This window comes from Schistocerca gregaria, chromosome 5 (assembly GCF_023897955.1).
Source record: "Schistocerca gregaria isolate iqSchGreg1 chromosome 5, iqSchGreg1.2, whole genome shotgun sequence".
Taxonomy (NCBI): Eukaryota; Metazoa; Arthropoda; class Insecta; order Orthoptera; family Acrididae; genus Schistocerca; species Schistocerca gregaria.
The window spans coordinates 483,197,694-483,215,610 of record NC_064924.1 but is presented as its reverse complement, the minus strand read 5'-3'; the positions used below and the strand labels follow the sequence as shown (position 1 = coordinate 483,215,610).

The window sequence follows — 17,917 nt, the reverse complement described above, 5'->3', positions numbered from 1 at the left end:
CTATTAATTGTGCTGCAGCTACTGAAGTTGACTTGTTTTTCATAAGCCATTTTGATTTTCAAATAATAAGTTGTGTTGACTCAGGAATGTCATAGTCTAGTATAAATAACATCCTCAACTACCTTAAAAATGCAGGTAAAATTAAGATGCGGTGGTAGTTTTCAGTTTCAAATTTATCACCTTTCTTGTGAATTGGGGTTACTTGTGCTACCTTTAGACTATCTGGGAAACAACTTGATGCAATTAAATCATTTACTGCTGTCACAATGCATCAGTTATGTTGTCTATGTGCCTTTTCAGTGTGTTGATAGACAATCCATCATAGCTTGCTGATTTTGTATCTTTTAATGACTTCACTGTGTTTTTTTTTTTTTTTTTTTTCCTTGCTATCACTTGGGGCCAAGTATATGCTTTTTTGGTTGGAATGTCCTTATATCTATGCAGAAGATTGTAGTAATGGGCACTGACGGACTTTCCAACAGAAGAAAAGTACTCATTTGTGATCTGGTATTGGGATTTCATGATACGCCCTTTATGGTGTATAGTAAGATCATTAGTTGATTTGTTTTTACAATCGCTAATGCTATTTATTACTTTCCAAACAGCTAAGTCAGTTATAGTACTGTTTTTTAACACTGTAGGTATGTATTTACTTTTATTTCCTCTCATATCCCTGAATGCTGACCACTCCTCCTGGGACACTCTTTAAACAAGCAAAAGCTAAATTGTGGCAAAGTTCTTAATCCTTGCATATAGATCACAGTCCCACTGTTCACAAACCAACTACATTGGTTGTCAGAATGTCAACACCTTCTAGCTGCTGCTCTAGCACTATCTCTTGGTTCCAATAATCCTGTATGAGTCAGAAATGTGCTCTATAGCATTTGACACCAATCTCTTGCACTTCTAAATTCTCCAGAATAATGCTTTCACAGTAATATCAGTAGCCATTAAGTAATGTTCCCAAGACAATAACATGATCCACTGTGTCACAACATTCTATGGTAACCTATCTGATCTACTGCATTTTGTTGTTAACCCTAGACACTATGATTAATGGTCTGACACGTTCACTCTTTAATCATCAGGGCACACTCAAAGATCAAGCAATGGTAATAATATCATGTTGTCTACCTAATGCCTTGTGTACCTGAAAGTCATCCATTGCAGAATGGTAAGTAAAACTGTGTTCGGGCCGGCAGTTCACCCACCAAGTTTCGGAGGGCCACCTGAACCCAGCTGTGACACTGGGAGCAGCACTGCGTGGTGACATCACGCTACCAGCCGCTGCTGTCTACATCATCGCTCAGCTCGCTGGAAGCTCTCTGGCCTATGGCCTTCTACTGGTGAGTACTGCTCAACTACAACTGAAGTAATCACAACACTGAAGTGCAGTAAGAATCTTTTTCCCTACTGAGGAAACACCAAACTCCTTGTTTTCATGATTTGATTTGATTTGATTTATTTCATCTCATAACATACAACATTCAGATCGTGTGATCTGTTGTGCTGGAGACGTGTCAATATATAATTTTAGGGATTTAGTTTACAGACTTAAAAATAATAACAAGTATAGTTTTCAAACAATTTTCTAGCAGTACAATACTTTTACATTTTTTCTTTTACAGAGATGTTAGTTGCCCTGTTTAAATTATCACCTCATCATTCATAAACTCCTCCACTGAATAACAACATTTTTCCACTAAGATTCTATGTTCTGTAATTTCCTATTTCTTCTTTTGGGCGTTTTTTGGAAAGCACCCTTACTGAAACGATTGATTAATTATTTCTGTCAGAGGATGTGATATTGTTTTAAACACCATTTTAATTACTTTAGTTGGTATACCATCCCATCTTGCAAAACTTTTGTTTTTCAGGGATAATATAACATCTTCTACATCTTTTGATATAACATTTGTAAATGCAGGAAGCTGTTCAGAATCTTGAGTAAGGCCAAACAACTCCACATTATCCTTATAAGTAGACACATTTACACTAGATTTAGCTACATTTATAAAAAAAATTATTGAAGCAACCAGATATTTGAACTGGGTTTGCAATGGTAACAGCCTGGTCTTTGATTTTTGAAATTTCCTGGCTGTTCATTGATGTACCTAGTCAGAATTGATAATGGACCAGACAGCTTTTGACTTGTTCTTATGACCTCTGATGAACTTATTGTTAGACATTCTTTTGGCAGCCTTTACAACCTTTTTGAAAACAGTTTTATATTGTTTCACATATTCAATAAAGTCTGGATTTTTATTGAATTTCAGTTCATTATAATTCCTTCATCCAGCAATCGTCAATAATCATTTGTACTCTCAAAATGACATGTTTCAGGTATAAATCTTTTAAAATGGAACACCATATGTATTTTTCACCTTTAAATAACCACAAAACATTTTTTTTTACATTTCATGAAATGTTAACCATATAACTCACAAGGGTACATCAGAGATTTGTTACATTTTGACTTCTCTCCATCACAGCTCACATTCAACTCGTTGGTACCTGCTACTAGCCAGAGAAAAATGTAACAGAAAGATGCATAGGAATTATATCAACAGATCACAGAATCTCATTCACATTGATTTTTCAACACAGATGACATATATGTGAATAGCTTGGATAGCATGTATCAAATAATTTCTGTCTTTAGTTAAGTCTCAATAATCATAATAAAAGGAAATTACAAAACATGACATAAAAAATATGGGTCTTTAAACATTGAAATAAACTAATAATCTCATAAAAATATGCGTTATCAGTGTAACAAAATATTATAATAGCAAAATGGTGTATCATGTTGTATGACTGGTTACAGCAGTATTGCCCTCTACTGTACTCCAGAATTATACAGCTGTAATCTTGGTATAACCTCCAGGAACATCTGGAGGAGATTACCTACTAGTGCAATGAATGGTAAAAACAAATTAGCATGACTGAAAGGCCAACATCCAGACAGACTTCAGGTTGTGAAGGTGTTGTGGAAACACCCTGTCTTAGCCTGTCCCCCAGACAACGATCCTGTAGCCAGTTATGATACTACTCATTTTGAAAAATCTTCCAGTCATGGCAAAAACTTTATGCCTGCAGGCTGTGATGCCCGAGTCTGTAACATGTGACTGCACCACAGTGCCCAAGCAAGGCTGTACGGAGGCACAGGCTTTCGGCATCGAGGCGATGGGTGCCACCGGGCTTGTGATGACTGCACATGCCATCTGGGATCGCCGTAACCGGGGCACTGGTGATGCAGCGCCTGTGAAGCTAGGTCTGCTGGTTTCTAGCTATGCCTTGGCCTCTGTGAGTAACCACCAAGAAGTTAATACACTATGGTTATTGAAGTTTTCCCAGTGGATTGAGAGTTCCATCAGGTACTGGGCATTCAGCTGGGAAGCCATTACTTCATCTTCCAGCCGAAAACCTTCCAGCCATTGTCAAGACAAACTGGTGATTTACAATGATCACTGAGTATAAACTAGCGCCTGTTTGTCACTTGAGACATCCAGAACTTGTGGCATAACATTATATTGTGAAACCATGTGTGTCAGGCAACACAGGCAATAACATCATCCCAGTCAAAGATAAAATTTATTCTGTTTAACAACAAATGTATAAGAGTTGAAATATCACTAGCTTCCAGTAAAAACAAATATAGAGCTGCTCACTAGAAACTGACAACCTACAATGGTTGTGAATCCGATTGGCCACTGTTACAATTGGTGGCAGTTTTGAAGAGCAAAGCAGCAAAAGCTCAGAACGCAAATTCCTGTAAGAGTAAAAATTGAGAAGCAAATGTATTTCACAAACCGTGTAAGTGGGAGTTCTTATCCTTATTGACTAGGTTGTCTGTGACATACATTTCCAATGCTTCCTTGACCACCGAATTGGGAAAGGATGAGCGTGTGAACCAGGACATGATTGTCATAATTTATGGTGTAGCCAGTATACAATCTTCAGCCACAACAGAGTAATTCATCTGAGAACGATAAATGTGCCATTGGTGTTCAATACACTGTTCTTTTAATTTATCCCATACAAAATTTTCCATTTTCACACAGAATTTGGATGAGGAATTAGAAGAAGAAGAAGAAGAAGAAGAAGAAGAAGAAGAAGAAGAAGAAAATGAAATAATAATAATTTCCCGGCTGGATGCCTAAAAACTGATGGAACTTTCATACACCAGTTTATATACATTGCACAAAAGTCACAAAAACAGCTGGGATAAACAGCTTCATTCAACAGCACTGAGGTATCACCCACTGGAAGAAATACAATGGAAGATTCTATGCAAACTGGAGACAGTTCACGCTCAAAGTTGTCCAGGTAGTTATAAGTTTGTTCTTTTGCAGTTGTCCACTATAGCATGCAGAAGACTCTGATGGGGCTACAGGTACTGGCAATCAATGATTTTAGCTGTTATGTCCTTAGAGGAGTAGGACACCTACCTCTACAATGTGACATTGTAGCTGCCACCTGGAGAGTGATATGATCCAGTAGTGTAGGTGCAGAAGACTTCACACTGGTGTTATGATTATGAGACACACACCTGCTGTTCACCATAGCAGGGAGTGTAAAGAATGGACATTCCAGCTTATATACTGCAATATAGTCAATGGACAACTATTCTCTGCCAATGTATCTGTCCATCTTTCCCAATCTTCCCTTTTTTGCTTCTTTTTACCCCACCTCCCAGCCCCAACACTTCCTGATGCGGCACCTGTTGGCATTCTATTCCCACCACATTCCAACATACAGCATTTATCCTTCCCCCCACCTACACACTATTATCCCTTCCCCAACCCCTCCAGATTGCTCTTGCATCCCACATGATAGTTGCATTCCATCCCAGGATGCTGGAATTGGCCATGACATATGCATGAGGTGTGCTTGCTTGTGTGTATGAATGATGTGTGTTCCTCTTTTGCTGATGATGGCTGCAGCTGAAAGCTTTATGTAAGTGTCTTTTAATTGTGCCGATCTGCAACTTAATGCGTCTTCTTTACAATGAGTAGCAATCAGTCTTTTCCTACATTGTTAATATTCCTACCTGGAGTTTCCATTGTTTGAATTATCAGTTTAATAAGTAATGACTGCAAAATACTGACATGAGCTGTTTCTATAAGAATGGAAAAACAGACAGAAACTCACCTCAGGGAAGATCAATTTGGGTTACAGAGAAATATAAGAGCATGAGAGGCAATATTGATCCTACAACTTATCTTAGAAGACGGGCTATCTTAGAGATAGCTTTTGATAATGTTGACTGGAATACACTCTTTGAAAGTTTGAAGGCAGTAGGGGCAAAATAGAGGGAATGAAAAGTTGTTTACGACTTTTATAGAAACCAGACTGCACTTATAAGAGTAGAAGGACATGGGAGGGAAGCAGTGGTTGAGAAGGGAGTGAGAGATTATTGTAAACTACCCCCAATTTTATTCTGTACATTGAGTAACTAGTAAAAGAAACCAAGGACGATTTGGAGAGAGAATTAAACTTCAAGGAAAAGAAAAAAATATATATCTTCTAATTAGGATTATGCCTGTAGCGAAACTTTCCTACATGCATTTGTGTGACTTTCTCAGTGCTACATATTTCTGCACAGTATGTTAAATGATCATTTGCAATTTCCTTTAATGCAGAATTCAAATTTCCTGACTTGATAAATGCTTCGTTTTCAGCAACCAGTCATGAATTGTAAACTGTGGTAAACTCCTCAGCACATACAACTGAGTATCATTTTTCAAGATACCACTACCAACTTCAATGTGGTGGGCACTTGTTTGTGGTTAATCATTAGCAGTTCACAAACACTTGCCTTGTACACATTGGTCATTCAAGACTTAGGCCATCTGAAACATTCATTTCAACTCCTGACTGCTTATCTCACAATAATCAGTCTAGGGTCCTCTGTCACCTGTGTAATTTTGACCACACAAGTTTCAGACACTCCATATTCTTCAAAACAAGTTTGCACATACTTGTACTTAAAAGAGGTATGTAGCAACATAAAATTAACTTCTACTGCTTGTTACAGGATTTATTTGCCACAAACTGTATCTCCCTACTTTATCCACACAGTATCTTGTGTGCCTCACTTATTCTAAGTTTCATCACATTTAACACAGCACTTTTTAGTTGTCCATTTATTTGAGATTTTTCTCTATTTGTGGCAACCAGTGTAATTAGCATTCCAATTTACTCTGTCCACTATGTTTAACCCTAGCAATTCCAAGGGGATGGGGGTGGCGGGGGGATACGTCATGCCCATCTTTTGAAAATATTGTCATCTAGTCTGTTACTTTACATTTTACAGTTCTGAGACCAGTACGTATTGTTTTAATTGAATTCTTCTACTAGATTCCATAAATGCTTTAAAATTTTTAATTAAACATAACCCAAAACATCTTTAAAAAAGTATGGTAATTAAAGTCAATGACAATTAATGTTTTTTCTTTACTTTTTTTGATTGGGGATAAAGTACCCCCCCCCCCCCTCCCAGTAATGCATATTATGGAAAATACATTGTTATTGCTATGGTTAACAGCTATTTTTTCAAATGTCATGCACCATTTCACAACAAGGTTGTGGTATTTCTTGCCTGCTTGCTCCTGTGCAGCAGTGACCATTGTAAGTGGTGGCCTGTGTTATGTACACTCCAAAATTGCTAATGAGAAGGGTACCTAGTTACAGTAAAAGTACTGGCCAGTAGTGATAGGTCTTGACTTAGCTCATTATGGGAATTTTGAATACATACTAGAGTATGGAAAGAAAGATTTCCATTTTCAATTACAGTGAATTATAAATCCAGAGGGGTAAGAAAATATTAGGGTAAATATGAAAATCTGTAGAGTTTATTCACAATTTCAGAATCTCATATTTTACATGGGATGCTGTCATACATGGTTGTGTAAATTAAGGCACAATTCCTTACCTTGTTACTGATCCTTGCAGGCTCTGACTCTACAGATGCAGAGCAAGGTTCAGTTTGGGAGAAGGCACAGTTTCTTCCTATCTGTCTTCCCCTACTACCAATGGTCTGGCACACTGGCTACCCTGAGTGTCATTTATAATGGGTTTCTAAACTTTTCTGCACAAATGCCTGGCTGTTTCCCTCCGCAGAAAAACAGAATAATCTTTCACTCTACAGTAAGATGTGCACTCTTCTGAAATGTTCTTTGAGATGAAAACTGTGTGCCAGAATGGGCTTTGAATCTGGACCCTTTCCTTTCATAGCCAATGGCTAAGTTATCCAGGCGTGACTCATGATTCAGCCTCACTGCTTCAATTCTAACAATACCTCTCTCCTACTTTGCGAACTTCATTCTTCACTGAGAAAGAAATGCAATGTTGTTTCTACTAAACCCTCTTGGATGACTTTAGAGAATCAGCATCCAAGGAAGACTGCATGAAAATTATGTTATCGCCATCATGTATCTTGTGTAAGCATCATGAGAATAAGAAGAGAAAGATTATAGCTGTACACAGGTATACAGACAATCTTTCTTCCTTCATTCAATATGTGAGTGGAAGGGGAATGAAAACACTAATATAGTATTAAGTACCCTCTGTTTGAAACACACTGAATAGCAGGTTGTGGAGTATATTTATAGACACAGAAACTCTACTGGAAACCTGACTGGAAATGATATCATGGTTTATGCACAGCCTAGGGGTCATTTCTAGAATGAATTTTTCATTCTGCAGTGTGCTGTGTTTTGAATTTATTGGCAGATAAAACTGTATGCTAGGGAGCAATTTCAACCTGGAGCCTTGCATTTTGTGGGCAATGCTCTTACCAACCAAGCTCCTCATACACAACTTATTGCCTGTCTTCATAGCTGCGAGCAGGATTAGTTCAGTAGGTAAGACCACTGCTCTTGAAAGCCAAGGTTTAATATTGAGCCCAGAGCCAGAACATAGCTTTAACCTGCCAGAAAGGGTAACCAGTGTTTGGGGTAGTAAAATTATTTGTAACAAAATAGAAATTGAAATATTTACCAACTAGTGTGACGCTGATAGCCCATCATTAACAGACCCTGACATTATCTGGACAAACAGTGAAAAAAAGAAGGAAAAGTCTTTATTTTCAATTTCTTTTCAGGACCTATGAAACTCATACTTAGTCTATAGTGACTGAACCAACTTTCTTGTTAATCTAACAATGGAAACTTCAGATAGGAACATCAACAATGTAGAAAACAACAGATTGCTACTTACCGTGAAAAAGAGAAGTCAAGTTGCAGACACGCACAATTAAAAGACACTCACATAAAGCTTTTGGCTACAGTCTTCGTCAGTAAGAGACACACACAACATTCAAACACACAGAAGCAAGCACGCCTCACACACACGACTGCCAACACCAGCATCTTGGGCTGGAATGCAACAACCACATGGGATGCAAGCAGCAATCTGGATGGGGTGAGGAACAGGAAGAGATACTAGAGTAAGGGTGGGGAGAAAAACAAACACTGTCTGTTGGAGTGTGCAGGGACTACACTATCAACAGGTGTAGTGTCAGGAGGTTATGGGGCAGGGAGGTGGGGAAAAAAGAGCAAAAAAGGAGATAAGTGAGGAAAGCATGCAGATGCATTGGCCAAGGACTGCAAATAAACAGGGTGGGACATGTGAATGGATAGATGGGGTGGAAACTGTTGGGTGGAGGGTGTAGGGACAATACATTACCATAGGCTGAGGCTGCGATAATTAAGGCAGTGGATAATTTGTTGTAAGGATAACTCCCATCTGTGCAGTTCAGAAAAGCTGGTGGTGGAAGGAAGGATGGATCCAGATGGCTCAGGTAGTGAAGTAGTCATTGGAATCAAGTGTGTTATGTTCAGCTGCATGTTGTGCCACAGAGTGGTCTACTTTGTTCTTGGCCCCAGTTAGGTCGGTAGTCATACCAATACAAAAAGGTGTGCAATGATTGGAGCAGAGCTAGTAAATGACATGGCTGCTTTCACAGGTGGCCCAGGCCCTGATGGGGTAGGATGAACCTGTGATGGGACTGAAATGGGAAGTGCTTGGTGGGCGGATCTAGCAGGTTTTGCACCTGGGTCTTCCACAGGGATATTATACTTGAGGCAAGGGGTTTGGATTGGTAGTGGCATAGGAATGGACAAGGAAGTTCTAGAGGTTGGGTGGGTGACGGAACACCACTTTAGGAGCGGTGGGAAGGATCTTCGGTAGGATGTCCTCATTTCAGGGTGTGACAATAGCTGATCAAAGTCTGGTAAAGGATGCGGTTCAGTTGTTCCAATCTGTGGTGGGACTGGGTGATGAATGGGACACTGCGATGTGACTGGTTCTTGGAGGTAGTGGGAGTGTTGGGGGTGTGAGGGGAAATGGCGTGGAAGATCTGTTTGCAAACTAGGTCTGGGGGTTGTGGCTATCTGTGAAGGCCTTGGTAAGACCCTCAGCATACTGAAAAGGAAGTTTCTGTCACTGCAGGCATACTGTCCTGGGTAGCCAGGCTATATGAGAGGGATTTTTTGGTGTGCAATTGACGATAGCTGTCAAAATTCAGGTACTGTTGGTGGTTGGTGGGTTTAATGTAGACAGAGGTGTGGATGGAGCCATCAGAGGAAGAGGAGGTCATCATTTAGTAAGGTGGCACATTGGTAGATGAGAACCAAGTGAAGCAGATGGGGGAGAAGGAGTTGAGTTTGTGAAGGAATGAGATAGGGTGTCTTGGCCCTGGGACCAGATCATGAAGATATCATCCATGAAACAGAACCAGACTAGGGGTTTGATGTTTTGGGAGGTCAGAAAGGTCTCTTCTAGATGGCCTTAAAAGGTCAGCATAGGAACACGCCATGCGGGTGCCCATAGCTGAGCAGCAGATTTGTTTATATACCTTCCCTTCAAATAAGAAGTAGTTGTGGGTCAAGATGAAGTTAGTAAGGAGTATGAGGAATGAGGTAGTGGGTCTGGAGTCTAAAGGACATTGGGAAAGGTAGCGTTCAATAACAATAAGACCTAGTGTATAAGGGATGTTGGCGCATAGGGAGGTGGTATCAACTATGACGAATATGGATCCAGGAGCTAAATGGGTGGGGATAGCGGAGAATCGTTGATGGAAGTGGTTGGTGTCTCTGGTGTGGGAGGCTAGATTATGGGCAATTGGTTGGAGGTGCTGGTCAATTAACGCTGAAATTCTTTCAGTGGGGACACAATAACCAGCCACAATGAGGTGTTTAGGATTGTTGGGTTTGTGAATTTTGGGGAGCAGGTACAAGGTTGGTCATAGGGTTGAGGAGGGAAATGGATTCAGGGAAAATGGTCTGGAAAGGGCCTAAGTCTTTAAGTAGGGATGGAGTTTCTGCTGGACTTCTGGGATGGAATCAGTCTGGCAGAGTTTATAGCTGGAGGAGTCAGATAATTGATGGCGGCCTTTTGCCAGGTAGTTGCTGCGGTTCTTAACACAACAGTGGTGGAACCTTTGTCTGCGGGTAGGATGATTAGGTCAGGATTTGTTTTGAGGTTGTGTATGGCTGTTCTTTCTTCTACTGTAAGGTTGGTGTTCTCAGGAAGGGACCTGGGTAAGGATAGTGAGCCTAAGTTGGAAGTAAAGAATTCCTGGAAGGTAAGCAGCAGGTGGTTAGGTGGGAGGAGGGGAGGATCGCGGTTGGATTGTCATATGAACTGGAAGAGGTAGGGTTCAGTGTTGGAATTACACAATTTCAAAACAAATCCTGAGCTAATCATCCTACCTGCAGACAAAGATTCCACAACTGATGTTATGAATCACAGTGACTACCTGGCAGAAGGCCTCCGCCAATTATCTGACTCCTCCACCAGATAATTGGTGGAGACCATCTGCCAGGTAGTCACTGTGATTCGTAACAACAGTTGTAGAACCTTTTTCTGCAGAGAGGATGATTAGGTCAGGATTTGTTTTGTCTGTATGGCTGTTCTTTCATCCACTGAAAGGTTGGTGTTCTCAGAAAGGGACCTGGTGAAGGATGGTGAGGCTAAGTTAGAGGTAAATAATTCCTGGAAAGCGACCAGCAGTTGGTTAGGTGGAAAGGGGGGAGGGGGGGGGGGGAGGATCATGATTGGATGGTCTTATGAACTGGAAGAGGCAGGGTTTAATGTTGGAATTAGGGTGGTTTTGGTTGGAGGGATTGGCAGCAAAGGATTGCTTCCATTGCAGGGATCAGGAGAAGGAGAGTAGGTCTTGTTCATCTGTTCGATATGAAGACACACAATGTACAAAATGATACTCAAACACATCTTAAATGCAGCCTGTGATCCTCAAGTTGTTGTCAAATGCTTACTGAAAGGATGGAGCTCTCAATTTTACCTTAGAGGACTAGGCCTCAATACAGCATCAACTCATTGATATCACATGGGCTAACTGCCACTAGTCAGTGACTATATCCCATTAGGAAACGAGGATATAATCCAGATAACATCTTTGTCTCCGAACAGGTATCCCTGCAAACTGTAAAGCAAATCGAGGACCCAATTCCAAGATCGCAACACAGAGCAATAACTTGCTGCATTACTGCAGTAATCAAATCAAGAGACGCTTCAATTTCAAAAAAGCTCATTGGGAACTTTTCACAGAGGACCTTGATAAGATCTTAGAATTAAACCAGAGATACAATCATATGAAACTTTTATAGATCTTGTGAAGAAAATCTCTCAACAGCACATACCTAGAGGGTGCCGCACCCAGTATATCGCTGGACTCAATGGTAGCAGCAAGGAAGCTCTGAAAAAGTATGAAGAACTGTACAATAAGGACCCCTTATCAGAGGTAACAATGCAGGCAGGTGAGGTACTGATGTGTGGTATCTCTGAAGCGAGAAAGGAAAAGTGGTGTAACCTCCTACAAGAGACGGACATGAAGCACAGCAGTAGGAAGGCTTGGAAACTGGTCAAAAGTCTCAACAACGACCCAACAGAACCACAACCAAATTACAGTGAAGTTACACCTGACCAGATAGCTCACCAACTACTCATGAACGGAAAAACTAAAAGGAAGATCAAGAATGGCAAAATTAAAAGAAAACTGAACGAGGAGATTAGCTTCCTAGCTTGCCTGTTCTTCATTCAGGAGTACAAGATGCCATCAACGATTTGAAAAACAATAAGGCCGCTGGCCTCGATGATCTGAGATCTGAGCAAATTAAACATTTTGGACCGGGAGTACAAGCATGGATCCTAGAGCTAATGAATAACTGTATTACAACAATGCGAATTCCCAAACTGTGGAGGAAAGCTAGGGTTATTGGGTTACTAAAACCAGGGAAAGACCCAGCTGAAGCAAAAATTTTCGGCCTGTCTCACTGCTTTGTCATTTATTTAAGGTGCTGGAGCGAATGATCCTCAAACGCATAGCTGATTATGTGGACAAAGCCCTCATTAACGAACAAGCTGGATTTCGACCAGGAAAATCATGCTGTGGCCAAATCCTTAATCTCACACAGTACATCGAAGATGGCTATCAGAGAGGAGAAGTAACTGGGGTTGCATTCCTGGATCTCAGTGCTGCACATGACACAGTTAAACATAAGTTGCTCACCCAGAAAGTGTATAATGTCACTAAGGACTACACCCTTTCTATGTTCGTGAAGTGCATGCTACAGAACAGACGCTACTATGTAACCTTACAATCTAAAAATAGCCGATGGAGGACACAGAAAAATGGACTTGCACAGGGTAGTGTCTTGGCTCCAATATTATTTAATATCTATACCAATGATCTTCCCATCAGCCACCAGATGCGAATGTTCAAATATGCTGATGATGCAGCAGTGGCCACACAGGATAAAACCTTTGAACAAGTGGACGAGAATCTCACAGGAGCCTTAACAGAACTTGCTACCTATTACGACGGCAATAATCTCAAACCAAACCCTAGTAAATCTCAAGTATCCGCCTTCCATCTTAGGAACAAACAAGCCAAACGGAAACTCCAAGTCATGTGGCAAGGGGAAGAGCTGAAACATACAAACAGCCCAAAATACCTGGGAGTAACATTGGACAGAGCACTTACTTTTAAGCAGGACTGTCACAACACTAAAAAAAAAAGGTCTGTGCCAGGAACAACATACTGCGGAAACTAACAGGCTCATCGTGGGGAGCTCAACCACATGTTTTGCGCACCATGGGTCTGGTGCTGAGTATCTCAGCAGCAGAATTTGTGGCGCCAGTTTGGAGGAACTCTGCTCACACTAAGCAAGTTGATGTCGCCGTAAACGAAACTGTACGTATTGCCATGGGATGCCTCAAACCAACTCCCACAGACATCATTTATCCCTTCATAGGCATAGCACCACGCACTATCTGCAGACAAGTAGCCACCGAGATCGAAAGATCAAAACAAATGAATGATCCTCGACACCCGATGCATATGCACCGAAAACAACGTGTCCGGCTGAAATCCCACAGGAGTTTCATTGAAACTAATAAAGAGCTCGCCACCAAGCCCGTCGCAAGCCGGCTATCTCTTTGGGAAGAAATGGTGCCACACTCCACAATGGAACTACTTGAGGAGGGATCTGCAGGATTTCAACTACCTATTACAACTTGGAGGTCATTAAACTGGCTGCGTACTGGAGAAACTGGGTGCAAATCAAACCTATTTAAATGGGGTTACAGTGATAGCGATAGGTGTGAATGCAGAGCAATACAGGACTTTGACCACCTACTGATTTGCCCAGATATGTCTATAACATGCACTAAGATGATATTTTGAAAGTCAATGACAAAGCAAACTACGTTGCTAATTACTGGAAAGGGAAGATATAATTGGTGCATCCAGATACGGAAGAAGAAGAAGAAATTAGGTATGGTTTGGCACATGTATCTACTGTGCAATCTCTCTAACAGAGGGCTGAACTTGGAGGCTCCTACTGTCATGCCCCATTCTCCGTTAACACTTTACCAATGAAAATACATTGAGATAAAAAAATTGCACCGCCAAGGAATGTGCAACATAACTGAAAGCTGGCAGGCCTGCTTCTACATCTGAGTGATGATGTTTATTCTAGTTTCATGCCAGTCATGTAAGAGTGGTGCTAGTGGCACCACAGTGAAAGATGAAAATTAACTTTCCTTTAAATACACAATGTAATGGTCATGAGTATTAGTTATCTTTGGGATTGGATGTGGTGAGTTGATGTTAGTCAAGAATGCCGTTAAGATGACAAATCTGCCAGTAACAACACCTCATTGAGTTTAAATGAGGACATGTCACAGGGCTGCGAGAAGCTGTATGTTCCTTCTGCGATATTACAGAAAGACTTGGAAAGAATACAGCCACTGTATCTGATTGCCACCAACAGTGGCCACGAGAATGTGCGATAGCAAGACGACTGGGCTCTGGATGCCCATGTGGAACTACCAAGAGGGAAAACCATCATGATCAGCATATGGCTCTAGTGCATCATACTGCATATTCAGCAGCAATATGAGCAGCAGTTGGCACTTACAGTGACACAACAAACTGTAATAAATTGGTTTTTTCAAGAGCAGCTTCGAGCCAGATGACCAACAGTGTGGATTCCATTGACCCCAAACCACTGTCATTTGCGACTTCAGTGGCATCCGGTGAGAGCTCACTGGGGGGCAGAGTGAAACTCTGTTGTGTTTCCCAATGAAAGCTGGTTCTGCCTTGGTACCAGTGATGGCTGTGTGTTAGTTAGGAAGAGGCTAGTTGATGGCCTGCAACCAACCTTTCTACATGCTGGATACTCTGAACCTACACCTGGAATTATGGTCTGGGGTGCAATTTTGTATGAGAGCAACAGCACTCTCACACCCTAACTGAAAATTTGTATGTGAGTTTGGTGATTTGACCTGTTGTGCTGCCATTCATGAACAGCATCCCAGGGGTATTTTTCCAACATGATTAAGCTCCCCACATACTGCTGTTGTAACCCAACATGCACTACAATGTGTCGACATGTTCCTTAGCCTGCTCAATCTCCAAATCTGTTTCCAATTAAGTACATATGGGACATCATCGGATGACAACCCAGCATCATCCACACACAGCATTAACCACCCTTGTATTGACTGACTCAGTGCAATAGGCATGGAACTCCATCCTACGAACTGACATGTGGCACATGTACAACACAATGTATTCACAGTTGCATGCTTGCACACTACATTCTGGCAGTTACACCAGTTATTAATGTACAGGCATTCCATATTTGCGATGCTTATCTCACACTTACATTAACCTGTCATCTTGTAATGTTAATCACTTAAATATATTAAAAACAAAGATTCCAAGACTTACCACTCGCACACACACACATATCCATCTGCACATGTGCGAGTGTACACCTGTCCTTTTTCCCCCTAAGGGAAGTCTTTCCGCTCCCGGGATTGGAATGACTCCTTACCCTCTCCCTTAAAACCCGCATCCTTTCGTCTTTCCCTCTCCTTCCCTCTTTCCTGAAGAAGCAACCATCGGTTGCGAAAGCTAGTAATTCTGTGTGTGTGTTTGTGTGTTTTGTTCATTGTGCCTGTCTGCCGGCACTTTCCCGCTTGGTAAGTCTTGGAATCTTTGTTTTCAATATATTTTTCCCATGTGGAAGTTTCTTTCTATTTTATTTAATCACTTAAATATGTTACACAGACAAATGTATTCCTGATATTTCATTATTCTACATTAATTATTTTTTGGTGCTGTGATTTTTTTCATGGTATGCCTACTATGCTGACGCACTGTAGTAATGCTTACTTATTCACTAATGCATAATCAGACATTACACAGAGCAATTATACTCCAATGTTTGAAAATATTTGGCAACATAATGTACACTTCATAGATAGGAGTTTCTACACAGTAGAACTCATTATACCCTCTCCCCAGACCCATGTATTTCTTGATGACAGTTAAAATTTATTCTGAGTTCTGTAGAGCTTTTGGTGAACCGATGTTGGCCAACTATCAAATAAATTTTTATTTCTGTAACTGAAAATGGTTCAGATTTAATATACAGCATTTATATACAGTCTCCAAGAAGTTATTAACTCCCCACTTATATCCATACTGTATGCGTAATTGCATATAAACTTTGTTTTGACTGTGCTTAAATGTTAAAAGGTGGGAAGAAGTTTGAGAACAATTATTTCTCAGTAAACTCCATGAACAAATATTTCTGTTACATTCATGATCAGTGTTTGATACAAAGTGATGGGGAGAATGCCTTATTCTTAATATTTCCACTTCACTTAGCACCATCTGCACAATCACATAAGAGAAAAAATGAATATTAGAGTTGAATGTCACATTTACAGTGATGTCAATGAACATTCGAAATCTGCTTTACTCGAAAACAATGGTAGAGAAAATGGCATTCTTGGAGGAACCTAAATCATGATAGCCAATGAGAAATTTGTATCTTGCTCCTTCTGCACGTGACTCCACTGTCTTAATAATTGCGCAACCTTATTAACTATGTTCTGCGTAAGTCCAGGAAGCATTTCTGTCTCTTCTCTACACAAGCTTTACGGTATTCTAGTAGCTACAGTCCTTATTGGTTCTTTTGAGTGCTTCTGTAAGTATTTCCATGATGCATCTGCTGGCTGCAAACTTTGCAGGGCCATTACACTGGAGGCAGCATGAATCCAGCCCGCAGTTTTGGTCCTGCCATCTGGCACAACATCTGGGATGGACATTGGGTGAGTTATATTGCATGTGTTATTTCAAAAATAAACAGGCACATTTGTTTCCAAATCAATGTTTTTATATAAATTATCTCAAAACAGTACACTTAATTTCATAACTGATATACAGTTGAAACATTATTGCCAAATCCAGTTGACTGTACCACTGCAGTACCAGAACTGTCCAGCATTAGAGTGAGAGCAATGGGAAGTGTGATTTCTTCTCCTGTACCAAAACCATCATCTCAAAGTAATCTTTATACCTAATGTCCATAATCACTTGTGGTATATGTTCTAATTTTAGTCTTGCCTAATCATTTTTGCTTTCTATGATTCTCTTTAGTGCCGTGGAAGTTATTTACTGGTGTTTTAATACATGTACTATCATCCTACTTATTCTTCTAGTTAAACAATGGAAAATTAAGGATGAAATAATGATAATATTACGAATAGGATAGATTGCTACTCACCATACAGTGAAGATGTTGAATCACAGACAGGCACAACAAAAATACTGCTGAACAAGTAAATTTTTGGCCAAAAAGCCTTCTCTACATGCTAAACTGCAATCACTGTGCTGCATTCTACATGGGCATGACAACCAACAAGTTGCCTATCCACATGAATGGCCACAGACAAACAGTGGCCAGGAAAAAACTGGACCACCCAGTTGCTGAGTGCACTGTTCAACACAGCATTCTTCATTTCAATTACTGCCTCACACCCTGTGCCATCTGGATCCTTCGTGTGAAGAGCAGATTTACTGAACTGCATGTGTGGGAACTCTCTCTTCAATATACCCTACATTCCTGTATGCTGCCAGGCTTCAGTCTTCATTTGTCACCTATCTATCCCCTTCCCTGTCACCACACCAGCACTACAAAGGCTTCTGTTCTCCCACTAATGCACCCTCAGTCCACAGTCCTTTACCTCTCTACATTTTTGTTCCCCCACCCCCTGTCTAACCTCTCAACTGCACCTAACTGCCCTACCCTCTCCCCTACCATTTCCCTGTATACTCCCACAAACAACAATTTGCCATCCCCCACTCTTACCCTGATTTCCCTCTTCTTCCTCGCCTCAGCACTCTCCTCACGTCCACTAGCTAGATTGCTTCTTCTATCATGTGCAGTTGCTCGCAGTCTGGCCTCGGCAGCCAGAGACAGTGGTCATGTGAGTGAGTTGGCATGAATGGTGTGTGTGTGTGTGTGTGTGTGTGTGTGTGTGTGTGTGTGTGTGTGTGTGTGTGTGTTTTGTCTTATTCAGAAAAAGGCTT

The 17,917-nt window shown here is 40.8% G+C and overlaps 1 protein-coding gene across 1 annotated transcript in view; it reads left to right on the top strand.

Moving 5' to 3' along the window:
• Positions 1–17,917, top strand: part of LOC126273391 (aquaporin AQPcic-like) — a 45,594-nt gene that overhangs the window by 18,706 nt on the left and 8,971 nt on the right. The window contains exons 2-4 of the mRNA XM_049976944.1: positions 1,203–1,346; positions 3,100–3,306; positions 16,576–16,656. Of these exons, the coding sequence (XP_049832901.1) occupies positions 1,203–1,346; positions 3,100–3,306; positions 16,576–16,656 (432 nt within the window). The remainder of the gene's footprint in view (positions 1–1,202; positions 1,347–3,099; positions 3,307–16,575; positions 16,657–17,917) is intronic.